The 18,224-nt window shown below is 40.5% G+C and overlaps 2 protein-coding genes across 5 annotated transcripts in view; one reads left to right on the forward strand and one right to left on the reverse strand.

The window, feature by feature from the left end:
- The window catches only part of LOC116161736 (anoctamin-4-like), a 319,822-nt gene that overhangs the window by 257,157 nt on the left and 44,441 nt on the right, over window positions 1-18,224 (reverse strand). The gene's annotated exons all lie outside the window — the stretch shown is intronic.
- On the forward strand, window positions 456-17,172 carry LOC116161734 (histone-lysine N-methyltransferase SETD1). 4 transcript variants are annotated; one of them, XM_031475189.1, is made up of 12 exons: window positions 456-856; window positions 910-1,141; window positions 1,294-1,920; window positions 4,026-4,376; window positions 4,434-4,570; window positions 5,349-5,477; window positions 8,446-8,612; window positions 8,668-8,974; window positions 9,015-10,351; window positions 11,081-11,684; window positions 16,071-16,423; window positions 16,661-17,172. In XM_031475189.1, the coding sequence occupies exons 2-12, from the start codon at window positions 912-914 to the stop codon at window positions 16,832-16,834; spliced, it is 4,416 nt and encodes a 1,471-aa protein (XP_031331049.1). In that variant the 5' UTR covers window positions 456-856; window positions 910-911; the 3' UTR covers window positions 16,835-17,172. The 4 variants fall into 4 exon arrangements, with proteins under 4 accessions (XP_031331049.1, XP_031331050.1, XP_031331051.1 ...); XM_031475190.1 differs by having other exon boundaries at window positions 456-673; XM_031475191.1 differs by having other exon boundaries at window positions 457-856; window positions 9,030-10,351.

Below are 18,224 nucleotides of genomic sequence, written 5' to 3' on the forward strand. Positions count from 1 at the left end.
GTTGATCGAACGCAACGACTGGTCTAGACCACTCGTTGCGTGAAAGTCATGCGCAGTTGCAGCTACAGAACGGATCTTGCAGCTGTTTTGCTATATAGGTAATTCAGTGCCCTAATCACATATTTTCTGTGAAATAAAACATGGAATTGTTCGAGGATTTTCTGGTTATTAATAGCAGTATCCATAATGCAAAAACAAAACAAAATACAAAACTGACAAATGACAGTTCAATTCTTGTCTGTAATTGGTTAGCGCATAAAGTTTGTCCACGATTCGGGAATGCAAACTTGAACTTATCCCTATCGTATACGATCATGACGTCATGGCAGCCGGTCACATCACATCACGGAGCGACTAACTTCGGGAATCGATGCCCAGAATTGGATTGTGTACTGTACATTCAACCACTCAGCGAGAATGATGGTACTTTAGCCACAGCACCATCCATAGTAACTCACTGATTGGTCGATAAACCACCACGCAAAGCAACTAAACTTTTAAATTTGTTTAAACATTCTTCTGTCAGCCTCAAATAAATTATCGCGACGAAATTCTTCCATTTTTAACACAATTATTAATTATCGATGTGTAGATAGTGATCTCAAAATGGAGTTTTTATTTAAATGAAGAGAGGGGGTAGTTTGATTGCACAGTACTCTTGACACAAATGGAGGTTATGATTGTCTATTCATTTTCATTTTTAATGATTTATCAAATAAGCGCGATTTAAATTGTTTACGGCAACCCTTAAACAGTGTTTCTCATTAATTTTCCAATGCGGTTGCTTCAAGTTTGATATTATTTATAAAAACAAATTAAAATGAAAGGTGGTGGTAGTTTTTACAAATAGCACTAAGTAAGGGGTTGCGCCCCCCGTTGAAGTCTTTGTCTAACCTTGTTTCGTTTCAGAGATGAACGGTGTAATGGACCGGGCCGGACACGCTCAGGGAAATGCGAAGCAGCCCCGAAATTACAAGCTAGTCGTCGATCCCTTCCTCGTGAAGGGCAACACCAAGTTGTACAGGTACGATGGAATCGTACCGAACGACGCTAGCTATCCGCCGGTGGTGCCGAGGGATCCGCGATCGCATCTCACTCGAATCTGGACGCGCTTGGAAACCTTAGAGTTGCCAGTGCCAAGGTAAAGCCGTCCCTCCAGGAAAAACAACCCGAAAGTGTAGGGCAACGATTTCTTTCTTTGTCAATTGCATTGTTGTTAACAAATTGTCACAACAAAAAAAAGAAAAAAAAACAAATATGGCGACATAACCTCACTTTTCGTTCTACTTTTAGATTTAAAATAGACGAGAACTATGTAGGCGATCCGCCCCCTTTGGAGGTGACCATTTCGCATCTCAACGACAACATCGACAAGCAGTTCTTGACGGATATCGTTCAGAAGTTCGGGGCGATCGAGGAGCTCTTCATTTACTACCATCCGTTCACGAATAAGCATTTAGGTTTGGGTCGTGTCATTTTCGAGACGACCGAGGGCTCGAAGGCGTGCGTCGAACGCCTCAACAACAGCAGCGTCATGGGCAAAGTGCTTCAGGTCTTTCTCGATCCGTTCGGCGAGCAGTGCAAGAAGCTCTTCGACGAGCTGACGATCGAGAAGAAGCCGCCGGTGCCCGAGGAGAAGGTCAAAGAGCCCGAGGTGGTCGCCTCGAAGCCCGAGGAGGAGAAGAGGGTCGAGACGAAAGAAAAGGCGCCGGTCGCAAAGGAAAAGGAACGGAGCAAAGACGACGAGTATAGTAAATCGCATTTAAAAGACAGGGATCGCGGTCGGACGGACAAAGAGAGGCAGTACAGCCGAAGTTACGTGCAAAGTCGGAGCGATTACACACCGAGCAGCTCGGATATGGGTTACGGTACCGCGCCGAGCGACTTCGGATACGGATCCGCTAACAGCACACCACTAGCGTAAGCAGAAGCACTTATACAGGGTGTTGCAGAGTGAGTGGGATTACATGGATAACTTATTGAAGGTAGAGGTTAGGTTAAATGGGCAAAGTTTTGCATACAATCTCACTCGTTCTGGGACGCACTGTATACAGGGTGTGTCAAAAAAATTGTTTGCTACAAAATTTGTTTTTCTTTTTTGTTTCTCTGCTATCATCCTATATACGGGATGTAGGTATCAGTGAAGTATCTATTTTTTGTCCAATGACACAAACTGTCCACAATTCAACTTTTAGTGGGCTATGGCTCTAAAAGTCCTAAAGTTTGTGTTTCTCTTTTTTTACTCTCTATACTCATTACAGAGTGTTTGTGGTGTGTTTTGCGCTTTCAAATAATTAAAAATTAAACGATTTTTTATCGTTGAAGAGTTGAAATGTTTTTTAAATTTTCAAAAATGTTTTTAGCATTTACATTTTCAAAAACTCAGATTAGATCGAACAATTTGTTCGTTGTCAAATTGAGTTTTTTTCACATTTTCAAAAACCAAATTTGAAAAAAATACGAAATAATTAGAAATTTAACGATTTTTTTCGTTGACAAGTGGACGTTTTTTAAATTTTCAAAAAACTAATTTTTGTTTTTTATTTTCAAAATTATGGAATAATTAGAGATCGGAACATTTTTTTCGTTATCTGAGAGTTTTTTTTTTAATTTTCAAAAAATCACCTTGTTTTTCTCATTTCATTTTCAAAAACGCGGAGTGATCAAACAATTCTTCCATTGTCAAATTGAGTTTTTTTATCTTCAAAAACCAAATTTCGCTTTCATTAATTTTATTTAAAAAAAATACGAAATAATTAGAAATTTAACGATTTTTTTCGTTGACAAATGGACAACGTTTTTTAAATTTTCAAAAAACTAGTTTTTGTTTTTATTTTCAAAATTATGGAATAATTAGAGATCAGAACAATTTTTTCGTTACCTGAGAGTTTTTTTTTAAATTCTTAAAAAATCGCGTTGTTTTTCTCATTTTCATTTTCAAAAACACAGATTAGATCAAACAATTCTTCCGTTGCCAAATTGAGTTTTTTTACATATTTAAAAACCAAACTTTGTTTTCTTTAATTTTATTTCCAAAAAATTCGAAATAATTAGTAATTTAAGGATTTTTTCGTTGACAAGCTGACAATGCTTTTTCAATGTTCAAAAAACAATTTTTTTTTAATTACCGCGGTGGCGGCGACGGTCTGGAGTGCAAAAATTTTAGAATAATTAGAATTCGGAACAGTTTTTTCGTTGTCAAACTAGGTTTTTTAAATTTTCAAAAATCAGTTTATTTTTGTTATTATCATTTTCAAAAACACGGATTAGATCAAACAATTTATTCGTTGTCAAATTAAGTTTTTTTATTTTCAAAAACCAATTTTCGCTTCCTTTAATTTCATTTTAAAAAAATACGAAATACATAATTAGAAATTTGACGATTTTTTCGTTAAGTGGACGTTTTTTAAATTTTCAAAAAACTAGTTCTTGTTTTTTATTTTCAAAATTATGGAATAATTAGAGATCAGAACAATTTTTTCATTATCTGAGAGTTTTTTTTTTAATTTCCAAAAATCACTGTTTTTCTCATTTTCATTTTCAAAAACACGAAGTTGATCAAAACAATTTTTCCGTTGTCACATTGAGTTTCACATATTCAAAAACTAAACTTCGTTTTCTTTAATTTTATTTCCAAAAAATTCGAAATAATTAGAAATTTAAGGATTTTTTTTTCGTTGTCAAGCTGGCAATGTTTATTAAATGTTCAAAAAACAAGTTTGTTTTTGTTTTTTTTTTTTAATTTTCAAAATGATGGAATAATTAGAATTCGGAACAGATTTTTCGTTTTGTCAAACTAGGTTTTTTAATTTTCAAAAATAGATTAGATCAAACAATGTTTTCGTTGTCAAATTGAGTGTTTTTATCTACAAAAACCAAATTTGGCTTTTTTTAATTTCATTTTCAAAAAATACGAAATAATGAGAGATTATCGATTTTTTTCGTTGCCAAGTTGACATTTTTTTGAAAATTTCAAAAAACAAGTTATTTTTTTGCAAAAAATCTTAACCCTATTCTCTCGGTAGCTACGAATACCCGCATAACCTACCGTTGTCGGCGCAGTACCCGTACGGCGCGTACCACACGATGAACGCGCCCCAGCTGTGGCCGATGCCCCCCCAGCAGTGGTCGGCCGAGGCGTGGGACAGACTGACGCCGACGATGGCGCCGCCGCAAAAGTGGCAGGAGAGCAGTAGCGCGAGTTACATCCGCAACTCGACGAGCGAGAAGGAGATTAAAACCGTCAGGGAGAGTAAAGAAAAGGAGCGCGACTCGCGGGAACGAGATAAAAAGAAGAATAGCGCGACGAGCGGCAAGAAAAAGGAGAAGGAGAAAGAGGAAACCAAGCAGGAGAAAACGCTCGACTTAGATACGAGGTAAGGGGGAGGACGGGTGCCGAGTTGCGATGGAGGAATAACGAGTCTCATTTTCAGAATAGCGCTATTACTTAAAGGGAAAGGTTCCGGGGGACTGGCGCCTCCCTTTTTAAATATCGGTGGGGAATCGGAGGAGGAAACTATGATTAAACCTCAGCCTATTCCTATTCCGACCTCTATCGATAGTGATGATGGTAAGTAAATTATCTCTTAGAGGCAGCAATCTCTTTGAAGTATGGTATCACCGAAACCATATTTTGACAGGCCATGTGAAAGGGGGAGGAGCTAAGAATAGGAGTCCCCTCCCCTTCTCAGTAATTCGGAAACTGATTCGAATTAAATAACATGTAAAATGTGAATGTGTCAGTGCATTGTTGACCCCCCCCCCTCCACCCCTCTTCTTCTATACTTCAGAAATGAATGTATGCAGCACATGTAGAAGTGCTCAAGTACGTTGTGCCTACATTTTTTCATGTGTTTCAAAAAAACAATACATTTTTGAGTTTTTTGTCTTTCCAGACTATTTTCTAGAGTCATTTCTAGAACTTTTCTGAGATTTCTAGACTCGTCCAGTCTAGAAAAAAGGAAAGGGCGAAATTCTAACATTTTTTTTAGGTCTTGATGATTTTTTCTTGAGCATTCAAAGGCTTTCCAGGGCAATCTAAGTTGTTTCAGAGCGTTTTATCGCTCATCCAGAGTCTCCACTCTTGATAGAACCTTATAAACTCTGTCTAAGGTTCTTTAGCCTTGGAAATTTAGAAACCGTTTAAGAGTCTCTGGAAAGGACTGGAAGAGACTGAGCCCTTCTAGTCCCTTTTCAGAGCACTCGAGATTCTTGTTAGAAAACTCTAGAACCGAGCTTGAGGGCTTGGGCATCCCAGAGCAATTGAAGACATTCTGGATCTTTCTTTGCTTGTTCAGCTCTTAAAACATCTTTCTAGGATTGTCTAGTGCTACTTACGTTTTTTCTAGATCTAAACCTCTCCAGATCTTTCCAGAGCATTACAGAGTTTTACAGAGCGCTGGAAGCTGATCCGGAACGGGCACTATCAGGTAGAGACGGCCAATATTCGATGGGTTCGCCAATGCAGTTAAGAACTAGTAAGAGATCAGAAGGGTTCTCTTCGCTTTCTCAAGAGCTTTTTAAGCTTTTTATAGAGCTTTCGAGAACCTAGTTAGATATTTCCTAGAGCCTTCTAGGTCCTCTCCAGAGCGTTGTAGACTCTATTAGATTAAGGCATTAAGCATTAAGGCTCCATAGTGGATTTGCTTATACTCTGATTGGATAGTATTAACCAATCACATTTCTTAACACCCAAATCAAATACGTGCAGTCTTTGGAAAGGATTTAAGAGACTGAAATCCTTCTAACCGGGTCATTTTAGATTCTTCTAACCCGTTTCCCATTGTCGCATTTTTTGAACAGTTACTCCCCCCGCCCCCCTTCCAAATTTTGTAGGTATACAAATTAACTATAATTCAAATGTGCATGTAGCGTTTAAAATTAATGTCGACTGAATTTAATGGTAAAGAACAATGTAAAGGGTCTGCACCCCCCTCTCAAAGGGCATTTTTGCTATTTTCTTGACATTTGACAGACACTACTTTCACTAATTGTGACAGAATCATGTTATGTTAATAGTCCAGCTAGATGAGAAAAAATGAAAACACTATTTGGTAAAGATCTGAATTTTGGTCTTTGAATTTCCTGCCGAATGCCGTTGTGTATAAAATGTTGTTTATCGCATCAGACTTTGCACAAATGTGACACTCAAGTTTGATAAACTTCTCTCTTATTCTAGACATACTTTTGTCTATGTTCGCTACGAAGCGGTACATGTGTAAATTTTCTTATACTGACAGTGTTTAAAACGTGCACTAATACTGCCGGACCACCATTGTAGAAGCTCCGTTTTTAGCACATTTCCACAAACATTAAAAAAAAATGCGCTATTGTGGCCACTTTTTCTGTCCGTTCGTCCATCCGTTGGGACGCTACTAGTTCTTTATCTTAAGTGCTATTGTTCTACTTTTTTCGCTATTTGGTTCGTTATGGTGTCGAGGCTTGCACCAAGGAAGGAATTTTTCTGCGTTTATTGCTAAAAAAGTTATTGTAAAAAAACCAAAAAACCGTTTTTTACATGTTCGATAATTTTACACTTTTGTCGTTTATTAACGATCCTAGAGATCGGGTATAATTTGGGTTGCTGTCTGTCGTCTGTCTGTTGGTCTGTCTGTCTGTCCATCTAGCTGTTCGTGTGAACGATAACTTCGTTTAGAAATGTCCCACCGAAACGAAATTTGATACATAGGCACTTGGAATAAAGGAAAATCAAACGCATGTTTCAAAATTTGGTTTTGCGCCTGCGCAGTGTCAACTTTTTTATTTGATACATAGGCACTTGGAATAAAGGAAAATCAAACGCCAGTTTCAAGATTTGGTGTCGCGCATGCGCAGTGCCAACTGTTTTATTTGATACATAGGCACTTGGAATAAAGGAAAATCAAACGCCAGTTTCAAAATTTCGTTTTGCGCCTGCGCAGTGTCAACTTTTTTATTTGGTACATAGGCACTTGGAATAAAGGAAAATCAAACGCCAATTTCAAGATTTGGTTTCGCGCATGCGCAGTGTCAACTTTTTTATTTGATACATAGGCACTTGGAATAAAGGAAAATCAAACGCCAGTTTCAAAATTTGGTTTTGCGCCTGCGCAGTGTCAACTTTTTTATTTGGTACATAGGCACTTGGAATAAAGGAAAATCAAAGGCCAGTTTCAAAATTTGGTTTTGCGCCTGCGCAGTGTCAACTTTTTTATTTGATACATAGGAACTTGGAATAAAGGAAAATCAAACGCCAGTTTCAAAATTTGGTTTTGCGCATTCGCTGTGTTTGTATTTTACCGAGTAAATTTGAGTTGTTTAGGTAATGAAAATCTGTTGCCTAGCAATTAGACGAGAAACACTGTCAACTAATAAAAATGCGACACCTATTGAAAATACACGCGCTGTTATGGCCTTTTATACCCAGACATACTTTTGTTTCTGTTCGCTATAAAGCGGTACATGCGTAAATCTTTCTATGCTCTATGCCACTTTCATTTCCGGCAAATTTGGTACCCATATTCTTAGACATAAAGGGAAGGACTGAAAAACTGGGGAGACGCACGTGTGTCAGACTCTCATTTCCGGCTAAACCGATTGGATTCGTGCACATATTCCTACACCAGAATCGTAGGGGTGGTATCTGTGCTAGAATTTTTTTAGTTTGGTGTGTGTGTAGTGGGTTGGGTTGGTAGCCCTGGGCGAAATCTCGCCTACTTAAAAATAAATTCAGATGTTTACCGATTAATGTTTTTATTTGTCGAAAATTGGTCTAATTTGACTGGACTAGAAGGAGTTTAGGCATTACTCAAAGTGAAAGTGTGTGTTGACAAGGTGAAATATGATTTTGACATATGACAGATGTCAATTTTGCACCAAAATGGCGACTCAATTGACTGTATTTTGTCGATCAATGTCGATATCTATCTGGTTTGTTGTCATGGTTGACAGGCGTTTTGATACTGTCTAAAGTCACTAGATATAGAAAGTACCGCAATCATCCGCCATTTTTGGGCAAATTTGCTGCCAACTTAAAAAAATTGACAAATAAAATCTGAATAGCTGTAATTTTTTATAACCTAACTTCATAGTACTGTCATGTTTTATAAAAATATATACAGATATCTCCAAACAGGTGGAACAATCCCTAACATTAAAGTTACTAGAATCTGGTAACTTCCGCCATTTTTGGGCAAAAATCATGCGTTCTCTCTCTAACACACGAGCCCAATGGATTGCGGTACTTTGTATATTTAGTGACTTTAAACATAGCAGCACTGCTGCTCCATCTGGTGGTTGTTGACTAAAATTTCACACGCCTCTGTCAAATAAAATTTGAAAAATAAAGATATTCCACAACACCTAGTGAATTGTATGAGCAAGGTTTGCATCTTCGCTAGATTGTTGTCCTAGCTAAGCTCGAGGAATTTTGCCGTAGTAGCTTCTTCACGTGTCTGTCATTTCCAGATCGGTCAAGTGTTTCGTTAAGCGACCTACCGATAAATCCCCCTCCGCCCGATACCGACGCGAACCCCACGGAAACCCCGGACCAAAACGGAATACTTTCGACCACACCCTCGCCGTTTCTGTCACGCGACGTTTACCTAAAATGTCACCGAGACGGCGTGGAGCACGTAAGGCTTCGGTTCTACGCGTAATCAAAGCGCGAGACTCAACTCCTGGTTTTAGGCGTTGGTCGCGAGGCAGAAGGAAGTGCTGGAAACGTCGGCCTTACTAAAAAAGATAGAAATGGACAAAATTGGTAGCGACATATCGTCGAGCGAAGACGAACTGTTAACCGGAGAGCATGTAGAGAACAATTATAGTCCGATTTACCCCCAGACTTCGACGAAGAACGACAAGGACGACGATCAGATGAGTTTGTCTTCGTTGAGCAGTAACGAGCAGAAAATTGAGGAGTCTAAGCTCGACGCGATGCCGTCGAGTATTTCGACATTTCCGGGCACCACGTTCAACCCCTACCATCAATATCCAGGTAAGACTGCTACGTTTGAGCGGAACCGGACTATTAATAGGCGTTCACGCCGCAGGTTATCCGAGCGCCCCCTATTACTCGGGCGCGACTTACGTTCAGACTCAAGATTGGCGGCACGCCTACCCCTACGGTGCGGCGTCCGCGACAACGGCGATGTACTTCCCCCACCCTCAGTACCCGCACTTCTCGCACTTTACCCCCACCCAACCGTACATGCCCTACCATTTGCCTCAGCGTAAAATGGAAACGTCGAACAACCCCCACGCGCCCACCATAAACGCGGTGTTGCAGGAGATCACCCAGGAGCTCAAGCAGATCCTCAAGAGAGACTTCAATAAAAAAATGGTGGAGAATACGGCGTTTAAAAAGTTCGAATCGTGGTGGGAGGAGGAGAGTACGAAGGAGAATAAAACGGTACAAGTCGATAAAAGTGATAGTCAAACCGAATCGAAATCTCTACCCAGCAAAGAGAACCTTAACATTCTGCTCGAAGCGAATCGGGAGAGTTTATATAGCAACATTAATTTAGATAATTTAGGATTCGGATTAGGTTTTAGAGCCTCCCTGCCTAAGATGCCCAGTTTTAGGCGGAAGAAGTCGCCGACGATCGATGACGATTCCCACAAAATGTCCGACGAGGAGATCGTTCATCACTCGGACAACGAGGAGGGAATCTCACGAATGATTCGAAAGAGTTCGAGCAGTTCTAGCCTTAGTAGTAGCTCGGGCTTCAGTTCGTCAAGCGACAGCCTAAGCTCGGACGATAGCAGTTCGGATAGCGAGGAGGACGAGATTAAAGTGCTGAATAGACGGCGAAGCGCGACGCCGCAGGAGCGGTTAACGCCGATACCGACGGGCGAGGATACCATGTCGCCGCTTCTCGACGAGCTCGAGACCGTCAAAACCCCAGAGCCCATGCAGGTCGAACCCGACGAGCGTGACGTTAAGGCGCAGTCACCGGATCGACTGGCGCCCACCAGCGAGGAGGACATGAGCGACGAGGAGAGGAAGTATTTGGAGCGAAGGAAGCGCAACACGGAATACATGGAGCAAATCGAGAAGGAGCGGCTCGCGCGTGAGAGGGAGGCGCCCGCCGCGAGTCGCCTGAGTAGGTCGTCGGATCTCGAAAAACACTACCAGGATCAGTTGGAGCTCGAGAAGGAGATGCTTTTAAGTGTCAATCGTAATCCGGAAGCGCCCGTCGTCATTAATTTGCCGAAGGAGCTCGAATCGAAGGCGACGGAGAGTTCGGACGAGGAAAACCTCGAGGAAAGGCGGAAGAAGGCGATCGAAAAGTCGAAATCTTTAAATGGTTCCTTGCAGAAATCCGTCAGTTTATCCGAGTCGTCCGACGGAGGTAGCACACCAAAATCTCAGGTAAGTCTCCTTTTTCAACTGAGGTTTAGTCTAGGGGGAAACAACTTTGAATTTTTGGTGTACACCCCTTTGAATTAATGCGAATTAACGTGAATTAATCTGAATTGACGTGAATTAATTTGAATTAACGGGAATTAATTTGAATTAACGTTAATTAATTTGAATTAACGTGAATTAATTTGAATTAACGTGGATTAATTTGAATTAACGTGAATTAATTTGAATTGACGTGAATTAATTTGAATTAACGAGAATTAATGTTAATTAATTTGAATGAACTCGAATTACATAATCTGAACTAACGTTAATTAATTTGAATTAACGTGAATTAATATGAATTAATGTGAATTAACGTTAATTAATTTGAATTAACGGGAATTAATTTGAATTAACGTTAATTAATTTGGATTAACTCGAATTACATAATCTGAACTAACGTTAATTAATTTGAATTAACATGAATTAATTTGAATTAACGTGAATTAATTTGAATTAACGGGAATTAATGTTAATTAATTTGAATGAACTCGAATTACATAATCTGAACTAACGTTAATTAATTTGAATTGACGTGAATTAATATGAATTAACGTGAATTAATTTGAATTAACGTGATTTAATTTGAATTAACCTGAATTAATTTGAATTTGAATTTTTGGTGTACACACTTGTTTCCCCCAAAGGTTTAGTGGACGTTCCCCTTATGCAATTACCCTGTAAATTTGACAGGTTACAATCGAGCACTCGTACTGCATACGGCCCGAAAAAGAAAACATGGAGATGACCGAGCTGACCAAGCAGAGTCTCGTGCACGATCACGGCTACACGAACAAGGAGGAGGTGATCGCGCCCAAGGTCGTGGAGAAACCGCCTCGACAGCGCAAACCCAAAGAGAAGAAGCTGAAGGAGCTGCAGAACGTAATCGACTACAACCACCAGCTGCAGCAGCAGCAGCTGAGGAAGCCGACGGTGGTCCACGAGATGAAACACAAAGAGCGGGATATGGTTACCGAGATGGGTATTCTCTACGAGTTTCTTACGAAGGGAATCGACCTGGAAGATATTAATTACATGAAAACGTCGTACGAGGCGATGCTGGCCGACGATAGCATAGGATACTGGCTGAACGATACTCACTGGGTCGACCACTGCGTCACGGACCTCTACTCGAGCCCGCCGAAGAAACGGAAACGCGACGATCTGCGAATACACTCGACGGGATGCGCGCGCACGGAGGGCTACTATAAGGTGGCCGCCGTCGAGAAGGCCAAGTATAAGTACCATCACACCAAGGCGTATACGTCACCGAATGTACCGGTCACAAAGGCTCAAGGTAAGTTTGATCTGGCGCACTAATAATAATAATATTGCCTTTAATTATCCTCAAAAACAAAACAGAAATAAAATATCACACTTCCACAAGGTGATATTCAGTTCGGCGGAGACTACCGCCGTCTGTTCTTCCACTTAACCTTAAACTAGTGATAGGGTAGACTTTTAGAACCTCAAAATTCACCCCTTAGGATTCAAAATGGCGACCTATGCCCATTTGGGGTTATTTGTGTGAGTGACAGTGCAATTTAAGGATAATTGCTCATTTGAGAGTAGTCGTTTCCGCCAGTCAGATTCCATGGGTGTGTCAAACCGGGTTCGCCAATCATGTTGGGTCGGCGGATCGGTCAAGTCAGTTATTTGTGTGGTGGGAGATTCCAACCCGTCCATCACTGACGCAACCACCCTCAAATTGGTCCCCAAATTTACAGAAATTATTGTTTTACAATCGATTGTCAGTAGTAAGTATATCTATTTTGAGGGCGTGGTCTAAGGTTACTATTGTGTGTTGTTGATTGGTTATCCTTTTGAGGAGGTCATTGTGATGTGTTATGGATTGGTTCACAATTTCGGTGTAGTGGTGTTCTTGGGATTTGAAAATGGTCATTGATTTCTATTGCGGGTTTGAATCTTTTCATGCTCTATCAGTACAGGGAATTTCAAATCACTTCCCCTGGTGGTCACTTTAAAAACCAAAAACGTCCGACCCCAAAAAGAATTACAGATCTCACTATTGCCAAATACTTAGTTAAAAAAAATTGTACTTTCGAATCTTGAGGCGTAATTATCTCTCAAACTCACGACGCCACGCCCACCTCTAAATCGTTCAGAATACAACACGCCTATAAAATACTGTTTAGGACAGGGAAGTTTGGATCTTCTTTTCCTCGAACAGAAATGAATTCCTTTCGTTGAGATCTTCCATTAGAGTACCATGAACAATAAAACCAGCCCCCCCCCCCTCCAAAACCAATTTCGAATACCCCTACCCTCTTACTCATATCGAACAGAGTTGCGAAGGAAAGCTTGTATAAACGACGAGACCTTTTATTTAAATATCATGAAGGGTAAAACGTGTGTTTACGCCCCCCCCCCCCCCCACTCGCTTTTTAAACATTTTATTTGGCACCACTACAGGCATGCGTATACAAAACCTGGGACAAATTTGATGTCGCATGTAAACGGTTAAAAAAAAATCATCTTGGGAAATAATTCATGACCCCCCCCCCCCTTATGTCAAAAAAGTAGTTGAATTCTTAACAAATGCGCTAAAAAATACAATCGCGCTTTCAATTCTTGACGCGTAAATATCCCTCCAACCTCTGACGCCACGCCCACTTCCAAAAGGTTCAAAACACAATATCTTTTTTTACTGAGGGACATTTCATACCCCCAGACCCCCGGTTTTATAGTCTACCCTAAAAGTCCCACTAGTCAAATAATTAAACAATCGACAATTAGACGCTTAATTCCTAAATACCCCTCAAACTTCTGACTCCACCCCCGCCTCCAAACGGTTCAGAATACAATATCTTCGAGGCCCCCCCGGTTTCGTGTTTTCCTACAAAAAGAAATAAAGGTTTCACCATTGTCAAAATTATTTTGTAAAAAAGACAATCAAATTCCTGACGATACGCCCACCCCCAAAAGTGTTCAGAACACAATCTCTTCTTTTACTGGAGGAGGGGGGGTATCCGGTTCTAACCTAAAAAGAATTAAAGGTCTCACCATTGTTCAAATAATTAAAAAATCAACAATCAGACCTTTAATTCCTGTGGCTTAAATACCCCTCAAACTCCTGACGCCACGCCCACTCCTAAATGGTTCAGAACACAATATCTTATTTTACTGGGAGGGGGGGTATCCGGTTTTATATTCTAACCTAAAAAGAATTAAAGGTCTCACCATTGTTCAAATAATTAAAAAGATTGACAATCGAGCCTTTAAATTCCTGTGGCTTAAATACCCCTCAAACTCCTGACGCCACGCCCACCCCCAAAAGGTTCAGAACGCAATATCTTATTTTACTGTGGGGGGGGGGTCCGGTTTTATATTCTAACCTAGAAAGAATTAAAGGTCTCACCATTGTTCAAATAATTAAAAAATTGACAATCGGGCCTTTAAATTCTTGTGGCTTAAATACCTCTCAAACTCCTGACGCGACGCCCACCCCCAAAAGGTTCAGAACACAATATCTTTTTTTACTGGGGGGGGAGGGGGGTATCCGGTTTTAGGTTTTATATTCTAACCGAAAGAGAATAAAAGGTCTCACCATTATTCAAATAATTAAAAAATTGACAATCGAGCCTTTAAATTCCTGTGGTTTAAATACCCCTCAAACTTCTGACGCCACACCCACCCCTAAAAGGTTCAGAACACAATATCTTATTTTACTGTGGTGGGAGGGAGGGGCTATCCGATTTTATATTCTAACCTAAAAAGAATTAAAGGTCTCACCATTGTTTAAATAATTAAAAAAATTGACAATCTGGCCTTTAAATTCCTGTGGTTTAAATATCCCTCAAACTTCTGACGCCACGCCCACCCCTAAAAAGTTCAGAACACAATATCTTATTTTGCGGAGGGACATTTCATGCCCCCAGGCCCCCGGTTTTATATTCTACCCTAAAAAGTCCCACCATTGTTCAAATAATTAAAAAATCGACAATCGGACGTTTAATTCCTGTGGCTTAAATACCCCTCAAACTCCTGACTCCACGCCCGCCTCCAAGAGGTTCTTCTTTTACTGGGGGTTATTGCATACCCCCAGACCCCCCGGTTTTATATTCTACCCTAACAAGAATTAAGGGTCCCACCATTGTTCAAATAATTTCAAAAATCAACAATCTCCTGACGCCGCGCCCACTCCCAAAAGGTTCAGAACACATCTTATTTTACGGATTGGGGGGGGGGGGGGCCGCTTTTATATTCTACCCTAAAAAGAATTAAAGGTCCCACCATTGTTCAAATAATTTAAAAAATCGACAATCAGATCTTCAATTTCTCTAGCTGAAATACCCCTCAGACTCCTGACGCCACGCCCACCTCCAAAAAGTTCAGAACACAATATCTTTTACTGAGGGGATTCCAGACCCCCCGTTTTTATATTTTACCCTAAAAAGAATTAAAGGTTCCACCATTGGTCGAATATCTAAAAAAAATCGACAATCGGACCTTTAATTCCTGTGGTTTAAATGCCCCTCAAACTCCACCCCCAAAAGGTTCAGAAGAGAATATCTTCTTTTACTGGGGGTTAGTCCAGACCCCGGCCGCCGTCCTAAACGCCATCTCCTAATTTTCCCAAGCAAAAATTGCCGCTACGAATTTTTAAACCTTCGACTCACTATCCAAAAACAACCTCGTGCTTGCACTTGGCGCCCCCTTCCCCCCGCCCCCCGAGGCTGCCGTTCCTAATCGAACAAGATTATAGAATTGCGCATCCGTAACCGATACGGGGTCTGTCCAGAAATACCGACCCCACAAATCCGATAACTTCAAGTCCAGAAATGCCCCCCGCCCTCCCTCCTCGGTGGTACAACTTCTTAACTTGAACGCCGCGACCATTCTTTTTACCACCCTAAGCAGCCACGTTGCAATCTTTTTTTAAAATCTCTCTAGGTTTAAAATATTTCTTATTTTCTTACCGTATAAGCGTTGAACGAAATTCCACCCCCCTCGACGGAGGGCCCCGGCCCGTGACCGTCTGACTTTGAGGAATTAATGACCCGTCGGCCTTAGGACCGCGTATCCCTTGCCACAATTTGGACCCTTTCCCTCTGTTACTTTTTCTAAATTCCCCCCCCCCCCCCCCATGTGAATAGCGTTCCTACACGGCCTCTGCCACCCCGCGAATAAATTTCGATCAGGTGCTCCGGAAGCCCCCCCTCCAATTACGGCACCCGGGCTGTACATGGGGAGGGGGGCTAACGGTATCCGGCGCGTTCAAAAGTTCTTGTCTCTTTACACCCCGTTCGGCGCATTCGCCGTCCAGAAACACAATTTCCTATTTTTAACCGTCGCACCTTAAAAAAGCGCATTTTAATGTCTATGCGCTCCGCTTCGTGGCGTGTGACTTCCGTACCACGCGATCGGCATACGCTGTGGAGGGGGGTATTTCGCGTAACGTTAAGTTTTTTCGTATTTCCCCTTTGGCTTCCCCTATGAATGTTCGAACTTTCTTTTTGTACCCATAACGTCCACGAATTCCGAAAATACAGACGCCACAGGTAGACTAACTTCTCCAGGTCGGGGCGGAATGTCCCCCCCCCCCCCCGATAGTTGCGGTGCCCTTGTGGCTTTTTTTAACCTAGAAGTCTGCCCGCCAGTCGATGCCACATGTCGACTAGTGTTCCGCTCCACCGACCTAACCAATGAAATTTAATTCTAGGTTTATCGAGAGAGGCGAGATCGAACCAGCGGCGATTGCTGACGGCGTTCGGAATCGACACCGACTCCGACCTGCTCAAATTTAACCAGCTTAAGTTTAGGAAGAAGCACCTGAAGTTCGGCAAGTCGGCGATCCACGACTGGGGCCTGTTCGCGATGGAACCGATCGCCGCCGACGAGATGGTCATCGAGTACGTCGGGCAGATGGTGCGACCGAGCGTCGCCGATTTGCGCGAGTCCAAGTACGAGGCGGTCGGAATCGGAAGCTCGTACCTGTTTAGAATAGATTTGGAACACATTATAGACGCGACGAAGTGCGGCAATTTAGCTCGATTTATCAACCATAGCTGTAATGTAAGTGTTTCAATTGTAAAAAAAACATGCATACATCAATGCTGTGTCCATCCCGAATTGAAAAAAACATTTCAACATTTTGATTTGACATTGGAAACTTGCTAGTACTACACAGTAGCACTAGCCCCAATATGTAGTCCCCTAGCCAGTACATCAAAATTTTGAAATGCATGCTATAGTGCAGAAGTGTACCTTTACGTACGTGAGTCGCACGGCATAACCGTCGGTTAATTTCAGCCAAACTGTTACGCCAAAGTAATCACGATCGAGTCACAGAAGAAAATCGTCATTTATTCCAAGCAACCGATCGGCGTTAACGAGGAGATCACGTACGATTACAAATTCCCGATCGAAGACGAGAAGATTCCCTGTCTATGCGGTGCAGCTACGTGTAGAGGCACATTAAATTAAACGTACCAATACATTTTTAAATTGAGATGCGAGGCGAGGATCGATGTTTTAGATAATAAAAAATTTTATCCGAACAAATTCTGTATAAAGTTTGACAATGAACGAATGATGAAGAACTATTTTTTAGTATATTTGTTTAATGTAATGCTAGTGTAGAAACAATTGCTGTGTCTAATTCACTTGAATATTTATTATTCTTTAACAATAACTTATGAGGAAATTTCAAGTGTCTATGTATGTAAATATTATGTAGAATATAAGTATTTGTATATAAAAAATTTGAATTCAATTCTTTCGCAACAGTGATTTGTTAATTGAATAAATAGAGCTTTTTTTTACATCGGAAATTTACTTGCTTTTGAACCACTCTGTATACTAATTTTTTTTTATTACTTTCAGGTGTCTCCTGTATTGCGTTTCAATCAATTTTTCGCACTCAAAGAATTTTGAACACTTTTCAATCATCCTGTATAATAATTTTCAGCACAAATAAACTGGAATATATCTCGAAACTGACTTGCCAAGGAGAAGCGGCTTTGTACGATTTTAGTTGATCGCCCTGTATATCTGAAAATGATCGCCGTCGGTACGCACATTGCATACAAACATTTTGGAAACACTGCATAACAATCGTTTTATAAGTTTCAGGTGGCATGCAGTTACATATCTCAAAGTTTGTTCACCACCCTGTATATATGCAAATTGTTTTTAAAAAAATAAATACTTAAACAGTTTCATACAGTTTTTGTTTTTAAACATATATAAATATCACAGTAATAGCGGCTCATATTTTCGAATCACTCTGTATAATCTTTTTTTTTTAATACTTTGAACACCAACATAAAAGGTATGTGTTTTAAAAAGTTCACATGACGAATTAAATAGGTATGTACTTTTAAAAATGTTGAAATATTTGAATGAGTTGGGATATATTTTTGAATCACACTGTATAATAATCGTATTTTAAGCAGTTTCAGGTGAGATATAATTATGGATCTTGTAAGCTTTATTTTGTAGATCACCGTGTATATGTTTAAAATATCCTAACCCTAAATTCGGCAGTCATACCAAGACCTTATTATTGATTTCAACCGTGTAGGGGCGGGCAATAGAATAACCCTACCGCAGAGACACTGCGTGTCGTAAAAGGCGACTAAACAACTTAAATTAGTGAACATGCAACCTCCGGCAAGCGGCAAGTCACTTCCATTGATTCAGCAAAGAAAAAAAAGATGTATTTTTTGTATATTTTAATTGTAACACTCTGTATAATATTTTTAGTCCATACATAAACGGAATGTGACTTAAAACTGGCACTTTCATTGATTTAGTGAAGAGATGGATGCTTATAATATTTACTTTTTGATCGCGCTGTATATAACGGTTTTGT

The sequence above is a fragment of the Photinus pyralis genome, unplaced genomic scaffold, assembly GCF_008802855.1.
Source record: "Photinus pyralis isolate 1611_PpyrPB1 unplaced genomic scaffold, Ppyr1.3 Ppyr1.4_LG10, whole genome shotgun sequence".
Taxonomy (NCBI): Eukaryota; Metazoa; Arthropoda; class Insecta; order Coleoptera; family Lampyridae; genus Photinus; species Photinus pyralis.

Bases quoted from the DNA above. Each gene is read 5' to 3' on its own strand.
- LOC116161734 (XM_031475189.1), top strand. From the start codon at position 912: ATGAACGGTGTAATGGACCGGGCCGGACACGCTCAGGGAAATGCGAAG. The intron at 4,377-4,433 runs GTAAGGGGGAGG...TCTCATTTTCAG, and splicing joins ACGCTCGACTTAGATACGAG to AATAGCGCTATTACTTAAAG. The intron at 8,613-8,667 runs GTAAGGCTTCGG...TCCTGGTTTTAG, and splicing joins ACCGAGACGGCGTGGAGCAC to GCGTTGGTCGCGAGGCAGAA.